Below are 20,327 nucleotides of genomic sequence, written 5' to 3' on the forward strand. Positions count from 1 at the left end.
TTAGCTCACACTCTGCTAAGTTTTACGTAAGTAACTAACTAACTGAACAAAGTCTACGTACCTACACTATAGATCTCAGCCTTAGTGAACCGTCCAAATCTTGATTTCGAGTTCCGCATTTTTCGTAAATTACGGTACTGAGTAAATTAAATTTTTAAGTATTTTATATTATGTACTGGGATCAAAAAAGAGACAGGCTAGGTCCGAGATTTTTTTTATATATAGTTATTTGGTAGCCGATACGTAACTAGACATGATAGATAATAACTAGGCACCGATAGAGTAGCGCAGATGCCTTTGTTGTTGTAAATGCACAATTCTCTTCCAATACTCCAAATCCTTGATAATTTTCCTGCCTGCTATACTTACTAGCAGGTTGCAGTTTATTGGAATCATTCGTATTAAGTATCTTATTAGGCTTTTAACTTTATCCGTTGACAATGAAGGTCATTTCTGCGATCGCATGCATGTGTTTGTAGTTTTTTGCCAATAAAAAAAACAAGTCATAAGCTACAACAAACCTGTTAGCTATAAGTATGTTTCCTGTTATATTTACATAAATTCCTGTAATCTATGGATTTTATATAAGTACCTACTTATTTTTTCGAGCTAAACATCGACAGATCTACTTCTGTAAGGCTTTGTTTTGTTTTATTCGCCGCTTTAATATTTGTATTACTAAGTATTTTGGACTATCATTAACCAAAGGTCACACAGCACAAAAATGTCGTTTTATAAACCGACTGCAGCGCCTAAACATCACAAATGTATGCGAATTTCGCAAACATAACGAAAATGTGGCTTAGTCCGTCGTCTCAAGCTTCATATTTGCATAAACTGTTGTTCGCGGTGTTTTCTAAATCGACGCCTACTGCTCCACTACCAAAGATAGTGTGATTCACAGTGTCAATCTTATTAGTGTATGCTTAGATCAGTATATCCGCATGTGCACTTCGCATATGGCATGTCGAGAGCTGTTCCTAACGTTGCGCACGCGTTTTTGGTATAGATCACCAGCATGGTAACATTTCATGAACGTTCCAGGCACGGACTTAGAACAATACTTGCCAAAGAATTTCGGTCTTCCAGAAAACAGTCCCTTCCTTGAAAAGAGTCCACCGACTACTGCGAAGGCGACACCGAAGCCGAAAGCGCAGCCGAGTCGGACAACTATTATGAAGGTAAGCTCTATTTAATATGTAATGTTATTGCTATCGAATAATTATGGTCTTTTAAAGGATATTTCTTAAATAAACATGCAAATGATAAACCATTTTAAGGAGGGCAGGATAAAACATCTCACACCATAGAAATCATAGGAGCATTCCCATTTGCCATCCTTTTAAGTGGCGGTATGCCCTTTTTTAAATGTGTAGGTACTCATGTTCTATATCATACTGTAAACTATACGCAGGGAAACACACTATCTTTTTCTCTTCTCCTGGAAATCCCTTATGTTATCTCAAATGACCAGCAGCACAAAACATTTCAAATTTTTTGTTAGACGCGCGACTCGCTAGCGGACGAATAGTATTTAGTATTAAAGGGTTAATATTTATTTGGACACATGAACTAACTACTGAATAATTAAATGACATTACTGGCTACTGTAATATTACGTGGATTAGGTCCACGAACCTTGTTATCTAATAGAACATTAAGTTTCCAGTAAAACAGGTATATGTCTTGTGTTATGTTTTATCTTAAAGAACAAACATTTTGTGCTACCTGCTGCTATTTGGTTTTCAGTGCTGTCTTTTTAGACATTACCTATTTTCTTTTATCAGCTCAACCTTTTAGAATCGTTTTTAAAGTTTCGAAATAAAATTCCGAGCGTTTTTAATTGCCGCAGCGAAATAAAGAATGCAATGCTAAAGAATCAAGCCGATCGGAGATTACTTGATCGTCGCTCTTTTCTGTAAGCGGGTACTGGGGAGCACCCGCCCAGAGGTGAGAACAATACTCCTTGTGAGGCCGAATTTGCACCTTATAAAGTTGCAGGCGGAGGCTTTTAGTGAAGTACTGTCTCGCCTTACTGAGTACACCAAGCTTTTTAGGGGCCACTTTGGCCTTCTCTTCCAAGTGACCACGGAACTGAACGTCGCTCGATATATCGACGCCAAGTATGCCAATACAAGCTGTGGCAGTTAGAGGAGTGATCTCGAATCGAGGGGATACGACAAAGGAAGACTTTTTAGTTGTGAACGCATAAACTTGTGTCTTCTTGGGGTTGAATTGGACTAAATTTTGTCGGCCCTATTCCGAGACTTTGCAAAGCATAGTCTCGATTTCAGATACAAGTTTGTTCCGGTTCTCGTGGACGCTATCCCGGGACATGTTGGCACGGCCGGTGTAGGAAGCATACCCTATGCTGTCGTATGCATAGCAATGAATATTGCTGATTTGAAGCAAATCATTGATATGCAGAAGAATCAGCGTAGGGGATAGAACGCAGCCTTGCGGGACACCAGCGTTTATGGGTATAAAGTCGGAGCATGCACCGTTGATAACAACCTTGATGCTCCGATCGGCCAAAAAGCTAGTGACCCATTTGCACAACTTCTCGGGAAGCCCATAGGATGGCAGTTTCGCTATAAGTGCTTTATGCCACACCCGATCGAAGGCCTTTGCTATGTCCAAACTCACCGCCAACGTCTCTCCCTTCAACTCCCTTGCGCCCATTTATGGGTGAGGTATGCAAGAAGATCACCAGCTGAGCCACCCTGACGGAAACCGTACTGGCAGTCGCCGATCACCTGGTGCCCCTCTAGGTATCCCAAGAGCTGGCGGTTGATGATCGACTCCATTACTTTGGAGAAAATGGAGGTAATGGCAATGGGGCGGTAGTTGGACGGATCTGAGCGTACACCTTTCTTAGGGATCGGGTACACTAAAGCCGCCTTCCATAATTTCGGGACTACGCCTGATGAGTAGGAGAGCCGGAAAATATGTCTAAAACATTTAACGCCATTTCTCGTGCTTGGCGATGAATAAATTTTGTTTATTTTTTGAACGGAACCTGATGGACTCGAATCAGTCATTATTAAAATAAAATAAAATAAAAAACACGGGATCGCAACTTTAGTATTAACTCGATGAAATGGTAAACTTCGGCACAATACTACACTGTAGGCGCGCAAGGTGAGACGTGCGGGCAGCGGGGAGAGATGCTCCCGGTCTTTACAGTCAACTCGCGCGATAACTAGCAGTAGGTATTTAATGAATTCGTACAAATTTCAGCCGGCGGCGGATCTACAGAAATGTCCGCATTGCAGCCGCGCGTTCGGGATGCGGGCATTTGAACGTCACGTGGAGTGGTGCGCGGACAAAGCGAAGATCTTGCCCGCGGCGCCGACGCAGCATCCACCGCAACTGGCCGACGCCAAACAGAGGCTCAACGCGCGCAAACACTACAAAGCACCACTGGCACGGCCGCGACGCAAGTAAGATATAGCCGCTCAAATATTTATTTATTTATACGGAACATCAACATTATATGATGTTAGTTAAGTTAACAATATGTTATGCTTATAAAATGCTCACAGAATACTTCTATTTATTTACGGTGTGTGTGGATGATGCAGCTACTGTACTCAAGAACTTTTGTATTAATTTACATTTACTTTTTTGACTTACTCGTGTAAGTCATTGACTATTTGACGTTTGAGTGTGTTTGTTGCATCATTTTACATATTATATTGTAATTGAAATGATTTGTAAATCGATGGAAATGTAAATATTGATATAAAAGAGTGGCAATTAGTTTCTTGCTACTTCTTATTAGCTCTTATTCTTATTATTATTATGTTAGCTCAACCCTTTACGAAGTAGCGGTAGATTTAATAAGAAAAAAATTTTTTTTGACATTCATAAGTGTCATTCCCGTGACCTACATGAATAAAGTTATTTTGGTTTGGTACACTTTTAAACACTGATACACATGACTACAATAGATGTACACATCACTCAGTTTGGTTAATTAGTAAAATTTAAATCCAAAAACATGTATCTAAATAACAATAATGGTTATGAGATCAACATAAGTAATTTAATTTTCTTTATAGGTTATAGGGCTACAAAAAAATTTCATTTTAAAAGAAGTAAAATATAAATAACTTAATATAATAATGAATTAAAGTTTATCTTATATTAATGATTAGAGTTAACAGTTAAAACAAACACTTAACTTACTTGGTAATTGAATGGTGAAAATATCTTGTTTTTTAACTTATTTTCGGGAGAGTTAAGCCCAATATTAGTTCTACAGTACAGGAAATATAAGTTACCGTGTGACTAAACCGGGCCGGTTATTCCGACCATTTCATCAACCGGAATATACCGGCGCCCTTGACCCCCCGGTCACGTGACCACGACTTGCGACTAGTCAATCGAAATAGGTTACATTAACATTAGATTCTCTACCTTTTCAACCTGTGTATCTCCGTTACATATCTTCTTCTCTCTCTCACACTTTATTTGTCCATACTCTATCCAGCATATTATAAGGTTCCGACTCATCGTACAAGATATAACAATCATTTAAAAAATAAAATATTAAAAATGATAGTAAATTTTTCACCAAATGGTAATGCTACAATGGTTCCTACGTGAGTGAAGTCTGTAAAGTAGGCACAAAGCGTTACGAAAACAAATCATTAAAACTTTAGCACGTAAAATGCAATAAAATCTTTACAAATTGACCGTAGTGAGCTCTTTAGTTTTATAAAATAAAGGTGTCATATACTTTGTATAATATCAACTGTAGCTAGCCCATCTAGAAATAACCGCAAAAATGGATATATGCCTAGACCGACCTTTAAACTAAACTTCTATCAATTTACATTCATCTAAGGCCGTTTTTAATAACCTATCTATCTTTAGTTTAACTTACTAGAGGTAGACAAATCTATACTTTTACGCTTACTTACATTTCAATAACCTATTGACAGATAGCATTGGACTACAACTATATTGGACATAACTATGGATAGATAATCCTGCCATTAAACGGTGACAGCAATGTATCAGCGGTGTAAGTTAAAGTTAGGATAGATAGGTTATTGAAAACGGCCGCTATTCGTTATACCCCACCAAACCACAAATAGATGAATTTAATTAAAATTATTTCAGCTCGTCTCAAAGTCGAGAGAAGTCGTCGGCTAGTAGATCAGCATCCGTGGACTCCTCCCGCGGTGTCTCCCCCCCGCGAGAGTACGGAGACCACAAACATTGTCGATCCAGAGCTTCGGGTTCGTAATACTCTCGTATGTTGTAATATTCGAGAGGCCACACCCTCATGCTATCAGTGAGAGGCTCCTATGCACAGGATGTCGGCTAGATTACGGGTACCACAACGGCGCCTATTTCTGCCGTGAAGCAGAAATAGAATGTATAAAAACTACTGTGTTTCGGTCTAAAGGGCGTCGTAGCTAGTGAAATTACTGGGCAAATGAGACTTAACATCTTGTTTGAAAAGGTGACGAGCGCAGTTGTAGTGCCGCTCAGAATTTTTAGGTCTTTCAAGAATCCTGAGTGCCACTGCATTGTAACGGGCAGAGCGTATCAATTACCCTCAGCTGAGCGTCCTGCTCGTCTCGTCCCTTATTGTAATAAAAAAATACTAGTGTGAATTTACATTATTTGGGCGAATACATTTTCTAAATTTGATGAGTTATTTGCCAGTGAGAGTCCCGTCAAAATTAGTCCAGGCTTTTTAGTGATTAGCTGCAACAAACTATTTTTTATTAATGGTATTGTGATATAAAGTGATTAATGTGCATTGAGAAATAAGGCATTATGGAAGTACAAACGACGTTTACAATTTTATAGTAAATATATTATTTATCAACAATGCGCCAGAATGCCGATCGCTGTATTCAGCCACTTGTAGCAAATTTTTTTTTAAATTATATTTAACCCGAACAAATAAGAATAAAAAGTCCTTAGAGACCAACCAACTCGAGGTTTTGGTAAATTGTACCTGAATAATTAGCAGAATACTACTACAGGGCAGTTTATACATTACACATACAATACGTAGTATTTGTTAATTTAAACACTTAATTGGAATTAAATTATTAAAACTTTCGTGAGTCATTAATAAATTGTTTATTAATACGTCTTTACTCACGTTTTTGTCGGTGTCGGTACCGACTAGTTTCGGACCTTTTCTTTTCGAAACTTTGTGTCTCGCAAAATGCTAGAAGCCATAGAAATTGACGGTCGACCTAATTTAAATAGAAACAAGGGTTGGGCTCTGCCACCAACTCGGAAACCAGTCTTATAAAACGCGTCTCGCAAAACGACCCATAGTGCCGATGATCACGTAGTGGACACCAATAGTGACACAGTGTCAGTGATACCGAGCCCAAGTCCGCAGTAAGAGGTGGGACGTTTTCGCGAATCCACCACACTCATCCTGATGAAGGACCTGCGAATGGTCCGAAAGAAGTCGGTACCGACAAAAACGTGAGTAAAGCCGTATTAATAAATAATAACTTAATTATAAATTAATGCTTCTTTGCAGAGTCAGCTTCTAGTAATGATCACGAAGAATCTCCTCACATCCCAGTTATAAGAAATTCGCGCTCATCTAATAATAAGTCGTCAGGTGACGCCAACGTGAAGGCGAGACAGGCAAGACTGGCAAGAGACTTGAGTAGTACGAGGTATGTTCCTATTATATGTGTACCTGTAAGTATTTCATGGTGTATCAAACATTTGAAAACATTTATTAGCAAATAAGGGGAAAGGAAGGGACCATTTTATTTCTTTTGTTTTTATTTTATCCAATATTTAATAATAATAGTCATTCCTATCTCCTTCTTTGTTACAATACTTTATTAAGCTCAATGTTCCTTCCTTTCCCATTCCGTAGAAATGCCCAAGACCATAATTTACCACCCTCGCAACAATCAACTGCCGGACCGGATAATATCAAACAAGAAGTAGACACAAACACAAAACCGAAAGTAAGAATTAATGTAAAGAAAAAAAACCAACTCAAGAAACTTGAAGAAATAACTACAAAATTTAAGGAAAGAAGCGAGAAAATCGTAACCGAAACTAAAAAACTTGCTGACGTATCTGAAAAATGTGTACGTGGTCCTAAAAGTTTAATACCAATACCTCATAAAAAGAAAATGAAAGCTGCACACAATTTGTTGCCATCAATTAATTTAAACGAAAATGAGGATGGGGAACTCATCTCCAATTCGAGTCATATTATAATTAATTCATCAGAAGTTGGTGTTTTAACAGATAAATTAAATTTTAATGATAAATTACCACTACATACACCGAAAAATGTTACACCCAAAAAGCCCAAAGGAAGTACCATAAGTCTAGACAGTCTGGAAGATCCGTATATTAATACAAAAAAAGAGACTTATTCTCAGTCTGTTGGTATAAATACAGAATTATTATGCCCATGTGTTCCTTGTGTTATACATGACACATCTTCAGTCAAGGTGAAAACAAATAAAGTTAAATCATCAAAAAGACCTCAAACCAAGATCTGTAAACTAAATAATTCAAAAATAAATTCGAATTTCGATGAAAATATTGACCCGCTGCCTAAACCAACTGTTGAGCTGCTATATAAAAATCTAAATACAGTCAGTTCCAGTGACATAACTGATAAAATTTTAGAAGAGAATAATATTACCTGCAATGAAGATAAAATCGAGCTTAACTCAATGCCAGCCTTGGAACGTAATTATTTAGATAATAAATTAGATATAGTTGAAAACTCAAACTATACAGAAGACACTGAATTAAACGATAGCATAAAAGATGAGAATATGTTTTCACGAAATCAATTAAATCAACAAAATGAAGTGGTTGATAATGTAGATAATGAAAATAATTCAATAGCTGAAAACGACAATGATTTATCTGGTGAAAATTTCAAAGACAATAATTATGAGCATGACCTGAGTGAAGATAATTTTGAAGATGACAGTAAAATTGACGAAATTGAAGTAACACGACATGGTAGTGGTGATACTTATACGAAATTTATTGACAACCCGGAAGATTTAGAAGAATTTCTTGCACTGACTGATGAAATTATTACTGATTATACAGAGAAAAACGCTTTAACAGACAATGAAATTCATACTCTGCATACACCTAAAACTATTTCTATTGAATCTATGAATAACGATGGAAAATTAGTTGAAGATAAACATAATTTTTCCCAAACATTTGAAGAATTGAAGAACAATTTCAAAGAACTTATGCAAGAAGCAAACGTAGATCAATCCCATGATTGTGTTGATGACCCCAAAAACGTGTGTGATATGGAACATATCACAGTTTATGAACTTAAGTTTTATGAGCAAAGTATAAACAAGGACAATACCATACCGAAAAACGTACCCAGTCAAAAAGATTCCGATTTGAAGTTGCCTTCAATTAAAGAAAACAATAAATCAACAAAAATACTTTCGAGAAGCAAGAACAAAACAACGAACAATAAAGAAAGTTACAAATGTAAAATGCAAGTTCGTTCGGATAAACAATATCAAACATATATTATCAAAGAACCTGTACAAGAAAGTAGTGACGAAGCTCCACCTTTAAAACTTCCGCGTATTGATTTTAAAAGGTTTTTCCTTACCAATATTAGAATAATTATTACTAGCTAGTTTTTTTTTGTAAGTATCTATATAATTCACTCAAATGTAAAATATTAGTGTAGATTACATATTTAGAGCTTTATTTTACATGTATGCACTTTGTAAAATATATATCTACTTTGAAATAGTTTTCTTAATACTCTTATCTAGAATTATCATTAGATTTTTTTACAGACTTGATGACAACTATGATCCATTTGCTTCCGCTGCTAGACAGATGAAAGAACTTATGTCATCCGATACGAATATTCCTAAAAAGGTCCAAAACTCTTCCAATATGTCCAACAGAACCCTTCCTACCCTTAAAACCACTCAATCAACAAAGTCAATATCACAAGTTCAGTCACAAAATGCCAAAAACATAAAAGATACTTTGAATAAATCATATCAAAAGACTCCAACGATTCATAGAATGAAATCATTTGGTAGTAATAATAACGACAATAATACAAACACTTTTGGCGGCAGATGTAGCTCATTCCGTTTAAACAGAAATGTCAAAAAACCTAATTTAAATAACACATTCACAAAGTCAAGTAAAGAAAACTTAAGCATTAACGACAAAGCTTATTTTAACCGAAATAGTAATTTGAATAGATCTTTTTCGAGCTATAATAGTTCAGTTTCTAGCACACCAAAACTTAAAGACAAAATTCCAAAGCTATCAACATCTATGCATCACGGATTCCAAAGAACGACATCGTCTGTAAATCAGTCTGTTAAACTTGATAAAATTAACAAAGATCAAGAAATAAAGGATTTTGTGAACCTTGGGGCAATACTTTCATCTGATAACTCATCAATGACTGACAGTAACTATATAGACCCGAGACTCATTAATGAAAATGACAACCTGCCAATTAATGTAAATACAATACTGAATAACCCTGACATGATAAGTAGTTTGGAGTCTTTATTAACTACAGAAAACTTACCAGCAAAATTTGAATCTTTTAACTCTATAAAGAATAAAAACAATAATGTTATATGTTCCAATAACATAAATGAAGAGTGTTACAAAAATGAAAATAATAATTTGTCTCATGATAATATAATGATACCAATTGTAAACGATTTGAGTTCACAGTATAATAAAATGATAACTTCTCTAGAACACAGCATAGCATCAAAAACCTCCGTAAGAGATGATGACTCTCTATGTGAGGATTTCGATCTGGAAGAATTTATGATGTCGTTTGACGAGGAAGTAAACAAACAAAAAAATAAAAATAATCGTATGTGTAGTGCCACCACTAGAATAGTTAAACAGTCTGAGTTATCTGACGATCCTTTAAATTTTAAGGATTCAGAGAAGGTAGTGAATGGTTGTAGCAATAGTTTAATACCTCTTAACAAATCGTTGTCACTTGTTTTTAGCAGTAACAATATTATCAGTGAAAAGCTTATCCCGTCCTCCGCCAAACGATCCACGTCCTTCCTTGACTCCATCAAAAGGAAATCATCTAGCAAAACGGAAACCAAAATACGTCAGAAGACGGAGCAGTTAGACGACGAGGTAATGCGATCATTCAAAGAATTCGATAAGTATTATGAGTCACAGAAATCTGAAAAGAATTCAGGAACAAACAAGACTCTAACAAGTTGGAATAAGAGTATGTATACCGATACACTTCTGAAGAAAGATAAGAAGAAATCGGAACACAAAAATGTTAAATGTGAAATCTCAAGTAATGGTCATCATACTCCAAATGGTAAATCAAGCAATGATTCAGCATATAGTAGGTTAGTAAGGTAACAAATACTAATGTATCCAATTATTCTATAAATTTTGACTTTATAATTTTAAAGATGTACTTTTTCAGTTTAAATAGAGTTTCGCCATCGAAACTTTCGCTTTGCAATAAAGATATAAATGGCACTGCACCTCTAGAACAAGTCCCCGGATCTGATACAAGTGAAAGTCACAAAGATGACAGAAGATCTGTGTCGAGCGAAGAGTTTTTAGCTATGGAAAGATCTACTGAACTAGATGAGCCACTGGCTAGATCTGAGATACATTCGTCCAATAATAATCTTGAAGGTAAATCTTTTTGTTTTATAAATTTAACAATTCAAAGTTCTGAAAATACTATTATTACTAGTATTAATTAATTATTATTATAAATTAATACTAGTATTTTTCACAATAGGCATAACAGAAAGCCCTACGTAGTCTGGTTATGAATTAGCAATAAATGAAAATAATTCTATTCGAAATGACTACCTTTGCTATAACAGGCCTTTAATGTGTCTGAATTTTGAAGTGTCTTGAAGATAACCGACACGGATGTCTCCATACCTTCATTATACAAGACAGTCACTGCAATTCTGTTTTCATAGACACTCTTTTAAATTTTTATAATTGAATATTAACCTTGAAAAAGAATTATTTTTAGATTATAGAGTTTATGGTCTGACAAGTTTACGTGCGACCGCCTGTGGCGCTCACGTAGATTTCTGTTACGTGGCAATCTGATAATTAAATAGAATTTTAAGGGTTTTTTTTGCATGGGACCCTCATTACATTCTTAAATAAAATGACTTTCAATTTCATTTTTATAACAGAAACCGGGCTTTAACTTTTTATGTTATTTTTGTGTGAATTGATGAATCCACCATCCTACTCAATATTTCTTGAGGTTTTTTTTATGTTATGTATCCCGAGCATTAAATAATATATGAATATTTCGATGCTTTTTATTGGTTGTTTAAATATTTATATAATATGAAGCTATAAAAAATTATGTAAAATAGTGGCAATGAGTTTCTTGCAGTTATGTAGACACTTGTTATTATATTTCAGAAAAAAGAACAAGTTCTCGTTCATCAACTCATCGAAGCTCAACATCGAGACGGCCTCAGAAAGAGGCGCTCAGTTCAAGCGGCTCCGAGACATCCCTTCACCGTCCCAGAAGGGAGTCCATCACTGCTTCGACGATTGCACCACGCCTGTCACGCTTCTGCCACGAATGTGGAAGTAAATTCCCAGTCGACACTGCCAAATTTTGTATAGAGTGTGGTGTTAAAAGACTTGTAGTTTGAAATAACGCAGGAATAGCACCAAGAAAGACCATGTGAATAGATTTCTAGTCCTTAATTATTCAGTCAAAAAACCTCTGCACTGAGACTGTCAAATCGGCTGTCATGGAGACGATTCGGAATTGAGAAGGATCATTCTCTTTTCGTAGTGTTTGTATGGTAGCGGGGCTGAAGTAATTTCAGGCATTCGCGTATATCCCTTGTGTCGATCGTAAAAGAGCTACTGACGCGCTATATGACCGTTGTAACATTTCATGATATATCGTACAAAGGTATAAAATATCTTTTTATCTGTTTAGTGAAATAACTTAAATATTTGTGTTTATTAAAATAAATTGTTTTTCGTTTATTAATATAAACAGAAATATTTAAGTGGTATAATTTTTTTTTGTATTTAATTTTATTCTCTTCGACGAACTAGTGTCAACGGACACTCCATGCGAATGAGTCGAATGATTTTTCATATTTGGCATGCAATACGAAGTACCCATATCTGCTTATTCACAGCCTAGAAGCCCAATATGTCAATGTGTTTGTTGTAGTCTGTAGATGCCATCTCTAGTAGCCTATTCCTTCAAGAGAACAATTTTGTGTTCTATAAGGTCAAATTGCAAGGGTTATTTGTGAAAACGCCATCATAACGGCTATCCAGTTTGTCATGCCTGAAATTTCTTCTGCTACTGTGGTTATCTTGAATTTTACAAAAAAAATACTGTTTTAAAGTACAATTTCTTTTATATGATATAATAGAAACCAACTAAATCGAATGCTTCTTAAAATTTTATTGTAATGTGAGTTTCAAGATTTTATTTATGAATTATGTAAATAATTATGTTGGTTATTATTTATGTTTGTTTAGATATAGCCGTATTGCGATGATAAATTTTAATATATTCTGTTAATTCAACTGTTTCACGATAAAAATGGGTTTGTTGGTGTTTGTGTTCGATGTCCCTTCCCATGTTAAGTGAAACAGTTTTATCATTTGCTTTATTCACAAGATATCTCCCTTCTGTCTGTCACAAGTTGTAGTTTCAACCTCCAAGCCTCCTTTTGTTTTTAGTCAACTGAAATATTTCATTACAAAGATAGGACCAATGGAAAAATTGTTACAAATAACTCTTGATAGAACAATTTAATACTAAAATATTTTGGATCAATCAATTGAATAATTATATGAATTATTCTAAGTAGGTATTACATATAAATTTATTTTTACACCTTGTGCCTTTTTACTTAATAAATGATAAAGTGTTTTAACAATGTTTGTCTCCAAGTTAATAAAAAAAATATTTATTGTCTGTGATACAGATCTGATGAACGAGCGGTTGAATATTAATTTGTATTGCCTTGAACAAGTTAATCTTTAATAATAAGTGCCAATTTTGAGTTTTGAATGTTTGAATAATTTTATTTTTATTTCTTTTGACATTGTTAATTAATGTATTTTTATATTTTAACTTCATAGATTTCCATCCCATAGAGGTAGCGCTTTAACAAGACTGATTTTACTTTTCCAGGTTTTGTAAACAATTCCCTTAATACATATTGTATTTAATTTAAATTTTAAATTAACAATAACATCATGTAATACATTAACAATATGTTTTAATTCGACTTGTTTTATTTATAAACTAGCTGACCCGACAAATGCTGTTCTGTCAATAGAAATGATGTAAGTATTCGGGAATATTGTAGTCTAAAGCCAACGAAAATGTGTAATCAAGGTTAATGAGTTAAAATGAAACAAAAACCTATTTCTAAACAATTTTATAATATGTAGTAATAAAATGATAATTTTTTGTAATTGCCAATTTTTAAAGTGCATGGATATCAAATAGGTAGTATGCGACATAGACATATGGCATCGCGGACTTTTCTGTAGACCTATATTATTTTATTCCGATACCTCCCCAACTTATATCGCTATTTCTACAAAAAAATATACAAAACTTAACAAATTATACTTATACTAAAGCCTTCCTCGAGAACCACGCTGTCCATTGATGAAAACGGCTTGAATATCGGTTCACTAGATTTTGAGTTTATCGCGAACAGACAGACAAACAGAGCGGCGGAGGACTGTTTGAGAGACCCCAGGATGTTCATGGTCTGGCCTCTGGCTGATAATAATTTCGCCCCCTTTACCTACACTATATTAAATATTATTTTTAGATGCAAAGATAAAAAAATAATACTAACAATTAGTTGTTCGTCCCGCTCCCGACTTCGTTCATTGTGAATTTGATAATGAAAGATATGTTAGTAAAAGGAATAAATCCTTTTTTCTTATCAATATTTAACGCAATTATGCAGGGCACTATTTTGTTTAAATAAATTACATCCCATGTTACCGACTGATAATATACCTACCTACCTACCACTCTACTGTGTGATTGAGTTTCATCTTATCTGGTGACGCAAAGCTATACCTGCAAGTTTAGTTTTATTTTTCAAATATTTTTGAAACTCTCATGTTCAAAACATTTACAATTAAGTCTAAAAAGACATACTTACTATTTCGTTATTCAAAAAAGCGCGTTGTCTTCTGAGAGTCCGTCAACGCCTCTCAGAAGACAACGCGCCTGTGATTCCTCTGGTGTTGCAGGATTAATCGCCGCCCACACTGGGCGGCGATTACTTATCATCAGGTCACCGGCAGGGTGATCACGATTCACGCGACAGGCGTAAATCTCGCGATAATTGCTGGCAAACGTCACTTTTGTAGTCATAGTAACCAAAAGTCACTAAAGGATTTTTGATTTTTTTGTTATTTTATTTTGGTTATTGCTATATTTAATGGCAAAAGCGCATTTCTGCGACAGGCGACCAATAGACGTGCGATCGGCTCGCATAATTTTATTATGAAAACAAGGGACGAGACGAGCAGGTCGTTCAGCTGATGGTAATTCCCCAAAATTTCTGAGCGGCACTAAACCTGCGCTCGTCACCTTGAGACAAGATCTTAAGTCTCATTTGCGCAGTAATTTCACTAGCTACGGCGCCCTTCAGAACGCAACACAGTCATGCTTACACATTACAGCTTCACGCCATCTAGCCGGCATACTGTGCAAAGGAGCCTCATAATACTAAATAGTAATACGGGTGGCTACTGCCGCACTGCTACGTTTTACATAATCAGCCCGACGTACGCTGGTTTGTCCTGTTTATTTATTGTAAGTGGCCATTTGGCTGAGGGAACCCTTCGTGTGTCAGTAGGAAGGTACTGCTAGGACAGCTTTGAAGATATTCAAATTCAAATATTTTTATTCAAAATAGGATTTAAAATCCCTTATTGAACGTCAAAATCTACCACCCATTCAAAAGAGACTGCCTCAGACCTGAGAAGAATGGGCGCAAGAAACTCAGCGGGCTTTTTTTTTAATATACAATATGGATTACAATGTAATATTGTACAATAAACATTTATAATTAAAGTGCCTGAGGGTGTTCGCTTCATTCCCAGTCCGTGGTGTCATTAAGAAAATCGTTTATGCTATAATAACCTTTCCCACACAAACGTTTTTTAACAATTCTTTTAAATTTCGTAACACATTTGTTTTGTACATTTTTTGGGATCATATTGTAGAAGCATATACATCGCCCAACAAAAGACTTACTAACTCGACCCAACCGAGTAGTAGGCATAACAAGTTTATGTTTGTTCCTCGTGTTAACATTATGAATGTCACAGTTTCTAGAAAATTCCTCAATATGCTTATGAACATACAAAACATTATCAAAAATGTATTGAGAAGCAACAGTCAAAATGTTTATTTCTTTAAATTTTTCTCTTAATGATTCTTTAGGACCTAGGTTATAAATCGCGCGAATAGCCCTCTTCTGCAGCACAAAGATAGTATTAATATGGGCCGCACTGCCCCATAACAATATACCATAGGACATAATGCTATGAAAATAACTAAAGTGTACTAATCTCACCGTATCTATGCAGTTAACCGTCTAATTTTCTTAACCGCATATGCTGCAGAACTAAGCCTATTCGCCAATCCTTCAATATGGGGGCCCAACTGCAATTTGGAATCAAGAGTAATGCCAAGAAATATAGCAGATTCCACTGGTTTGACCACCTCTCCATTTAGATAAAATATTCGCATCTACATTTTTGACATTTGGCACGGTGAATTTAATATATTTGGTTTTATGATTATTTAACATTAAGTTATGGAGCTAAACCAGTACACGATGTCAGATAGAGCATTGTTTACTTCGTCACACAAAACTTGGCTTCGTTTCACTTTGAATATAAGTGAAGTGTCATCCGCAAACAATACCACCTTGTGTTTTTTTTCTACAAGGTTAGGTAGATCATTTATATAAATAAGGAAGAGGAAGGGTCCAAGAATAGACCCTTGTGGTACCCCCATACCGAGAGGAGTCCCAGGAGATCTCCTGCCATTCACCTCGACCCTCTGAATCCTATTATTTAAATATGAGATCAGAAGATCGAGTGCAGATCCTCTTATACCATAGTGGCATAGCTTCCTGACCAGCGTTGAATGTTGAACACAATCAAAAGCCTTAGATAAATCACAGAAGATACCAAGTGCATTCTGTGATTCCTCCCAGGCCTCAAAAATATTCCTGATGAGTTCAACACCTGCATCCGTAGTCGAGCGTCCCCTAGTAAAGCCAAATTGTTTTATATGAAGTAACTTATAAGTGTTAAAGTGAGTAAGCATTTGGCTTAAAATAATTTTTTCAAAAATTTTACTAATGGTCGGCAACACCGAAACAGGGCGATAGTTATTCGGGTCAGAAGTGAGTCCCGATTTAAATATTGGTGTAATTTTACTATACTTCAGAAGGTCAGGAAACACGCCATGTTCAATACAGCTATTAAAAACTAGTGCTAGATATGGTGCTATGACGTCAATAACAGAACTTATTATTTTTACAGATATTCTCCATATATCAGCAGTTTTTTTCATTTCTAAGGATCTGAAAGTTTTAATTATTTCTGCTGGGCTAACAACACTGAATTTGAAATTGTGTTTACATTCCTTAACATTTTCCAAAAGAAGTGACACGGCAACACTGGTGGAGGAGACAAGGGTGCTTGAGATGGAAACTGGAATGTCAGAAAAAAGTTTCTCAAAAGCAGAAGCTACTTCCTGCTCAGAGTAGATTTTTGTATTGTTTATTATTAGATTATATTCAAACTTGCAGTCTTTCGCTCTTCCAGATTCCCAGTTAATAACTTTCCAAGTCATTTTTATTTTATTTGAAGCATTTTTAATTATTTCTCTAATATGCATTGACTTAGCAATAGTACATACTTTCTTAAATAATTTTGAATATTTTTTCACATATACAAGGAAAGATACATCATGATTACATGATGATCTCTCACTATATAACTATATGAACTCATATAACCGTTGCCTGCTCCTATGAATACCAGCTGTTGCCCAGTTGTTAAATGAATAGAGACCACCCGAGTTGACTGTCTTCTATCACCACGGCATCCCGCTTCACACTCAACGTGGACTTTTGCAACACTACAGGTATAGTGGTAACGCAGAAACCGATCATCTCATGGGCTGCGTTCAAGCGGCAATTGACGACGTACTTGCACAGATCCCCTCCGCTGAAATCGTAGTCTTGGGTGATTTCAACGGGCACAATGCCGAATGGCTTGGATCACGTACCACAGACTACGCAGGGCGATCTGTGCATAATTTTGCATTGGCGTATGGTCTGTCTCAATTGGTTGAGTCGCCAACGCGGCTCCCGGATGTGGATAGCCACATGCCGCCTTTATTGGATCTTCTGCTGACTACACATCCCGATGGTTACCAGGTCTTTGTCGACGCCCCTCTCGGAACGTCCGACCATTGCCTGGTCAGGAGTGTAGTGCCTATCCGACGCCAACGTCGCAGACCGCCAGCGACCCGCCGCGTTTGGCACTACAAGTCAGCAGATTGGGATAGGATGCGTTCCTTTTTTGCATCCTACCCTTGGGGCAGGGTTTGTTTCCCTTCAGATGATCCTAGTGCCTGCGCCGTTGCAGTAGCCGATGTGATACTACAGGGTATGGATATTTTTATACCAAACTCTGTAGTACCCATCGGTGGCAGATCACAGCCGTGGTTCGATGCGTCTGTTAAAGCAGCATCTGACTGCAAAAAACAGGCGTATCGAACTTGGGTTGCGGCGCTGGGCACAAAGGATCCGAACTGCACAGTTCTTAAGAGGAAATACAACCGTGCCTCCAGATTTTTTAAGCGGCAAATCGCCCGTGCAAAGTCAAAACACGTCGTCAAAATCGGCGAGCAGCTTTCCAGTTACCCGACCGGAACACGCAAGTTCTGGTCGTTGTCGAAAGCTGCTCTTGGTAACTTCAGCCTGCCGTCCATGCCGCCGTTGCACATGAGGAATGGCACCCTGGCCCATACGGCAATAGAGAAAGCCGATCTCTTGTGCACTCTTTTCGCCTCCAACTCGACTCTTGACGACAACGGAAAAACACCGCCGACCATCCCGTGGTGTCAGAGCTCTATGCCTGAAGTACAGTTCAGACAGAAAACTGTTAGGCGAGCTCTGTTTTCGTTGGACGTCAGAAAGTCGAGCGGGCCGGATGGCATTTCTCCAATCGTGCTTAGAACGTGTGCCCCTGAGTTGACGCCGGTGCTAACGCGTTTATTCCGGCACTCTTATTCTAAAGGCGTAGTCCCTGACTCATGGAAGTCAGCCCTTGTCCATCCGCTCCAAAAAAAGGAGACAGTTCGGATCCGGCAAACTACAGGCCTATTGCTATTACCTCCCTGCTCTCCAAAATCATGGAGAGCATAATTAGCCGTCAGCTCTTAGTATATCTAGAGGGTCACCAGTTGATCAACGACCGACAATACGGGTTTCGCCATGGTCGGTCGGCAGGTGATCTTCTGGTATACCTAACACATAGATGGGCAGCGGCTATTGAAAGCAAGGGGGAAGGCCTGGCAGTTAGCCTGGATATAGCGAAGGCCTTTGATCGTGTATGGCACAAGGCGCTCCTCTCCAAACTTCCATCATTTGGGCTTCCCTAGAGCTTGTGCAAGTGGACCTCCAGCTTCCTCACTGGGCGCAGCATACAGGTCGTTGTCGACGGATATTGCTCGAACCCGAAGCCCGTGAATGCTGGAGTGCCCCAAGGCTGTGTGCTGTCTCCCACGCTGTTTCTTCTGCATATCAATGATATGTTGGACACCTCCAACATTCATTGCTATGCAGACGATAGCACTGGTGATGCCGTATACACTGGCCATGCAGGTCTCTCTCGGGAAATCGTCGACCAGTGCCGGGAGAAACTTGTATCTTCTATCGAGTCCTCTCTTGAGAAGGTCGCGGAATGGGGTAAATTGAACCATGTCCAATTTAACCCCCAGAAGACTCAAGTTTGCGCGTTTACCACTAAAAAAACCCCATTTGTCGTATCACCGCTCTTCGAGAACACTTCTCTTAAAGCCGCGCCTAGTATCGGAATACTGGGTCTCGAAATCTCGAGCGATTGCCAATTTCGTGGTTATCTGGAAGGCAAAGCCAAATTGGCTTCAAAGAAACTGGGCGTCATTAATAGAGCACGGCAATACTTCAAGCCGGCCCACATACTAGCGCTCTACAAAGCGCAGGTCCGGCCACACATGGAGTATTGCTGTCATCTCTGGTCTGGCGCACCCCAGTATCAGCTCGATCCATTTGACCGCGTGCAACGCAGAGCAGCTCGAATTGTCGGGGACCCAGTGCTCTGTGAACGGCTGGATCACTTGGCGTTGCGTAGAGACGTCGCTTCATTGTGTGTCTTCTACCGCATTTATCACGGGGAGTGTTCCGAAGAGCTGTTTAACCTGATTCCTGCCGCCGAATTCCACCTTCGCACGACACGCCACAAGTTAGGATATCATCCTCACCATCTGGATGTGTGGCGGTCCTCCACAGTGCGGTTTTCAAGGAGCTTTCTTCCACGTACTACAAAGCTGTGGAATGAGCTTCCATGTGCGGTGTTTCAGGGACGATACGACATGGGTACCTTCAAAAAAAGCGCGTACACCTTCCTTAAAGGCCGGCAACGCTCCTGTGATTCCTCTGGTGTTGCAAGAGATTGTGGGCGGCGGTGATCACTTAACAACAGGTGACCCGTACGCTCGTTTGTCCTCCTATTCCATAAAAAAAAAGCTAATCTAAGTTTTATTTATAAGAAAAATTAAGTTACTAGTAATAATAAAGGCTATTGTATTTAATTTATTTTAAAGTTTTTGCATTAAGCGTTTCGGCTTCCTGCGATGTTAAATAAAATTTAAGTTGTGAATCAATAAATATTATATGAATCGGTGTAACAGCGTTAGCTTAGCCTATCAAACGAATTAATGAGTCAATTATAAAAAGTTTTTCTGAAACATTGTCTCTATATTTCTCCATTCGCCTATTGTTTACCGGAACAAACATAAACTTTTTAGTTGAAGTACATTTGTTCCCTTCAATATTAAAAGAGGCTGATTGACCAAAGTGGTCTGAGCTTAGTTTACTAATTATTGATTCAGAAATAGGTTTATAATTAGTAAAAATATTATCAATACAGCTTTTAGAGGTGCTGGTTACTCTAGTAGGTTCAAAGAAAATATTTGATAAATTATATGATTTAAA

General features: G+C 37.4%; 2 protein-coding genes across 2 annotated transcripts in view; one reads left to right on the top strand and one right to left on the bottom strand.

Moving 5' to 3' along the window:
- Window positions 1–1,160: 1,160 nt before the first annotated feature.
- LOC126977458 (protein smoothened) overlaps window positions 1,161–20,327 on the bottom strand; it is a 599,797-nt gene continuing 580,630 nt past the window's right edge. The window contains exon 11 of the transcript XR_007732216.1: window positions 1,161–1,170. The gene's annotated coding sequence lies outside the window, so the exon portion shown is untranslated. The remainder of the gene's footprint in view (window positions 1,171–20,327) is intronic.
- LOC126977474 (repetitive organellar protein-like) lies at window positions 6,758–10,074 on the top strand. Its single transcript, XM_050826307.1, has 2 exons — window positions 6,758–8,660; window positions 10,020–10,074. Exon 1 carries the CDS (start codon window positions 6,852–6,854, stop codon window positions 8,649–8,651), a length of 1,800 nt encoding a protein of 599 aa, XP_050682264.1. The 5' UTR covers window positions 6,758–6,851; the 3' UTR covers window positions 8,652–8,660; window positions 10,020–10,074.

The sequence above is a fragment of the Leptidea sinapis genome, chromosome 45 (assembly GCF_905404315.1).
Source record: "Leptidea sinapis chromosome 45, ilLepSina1.1, whole genome shotgun sequence".
Lineage (NCBI taxonomy): Eukaryota > Metazoa > Arthropoda > Insecta > Lepidoptera > Pieridae > Leptidea > Leptidea sinapis.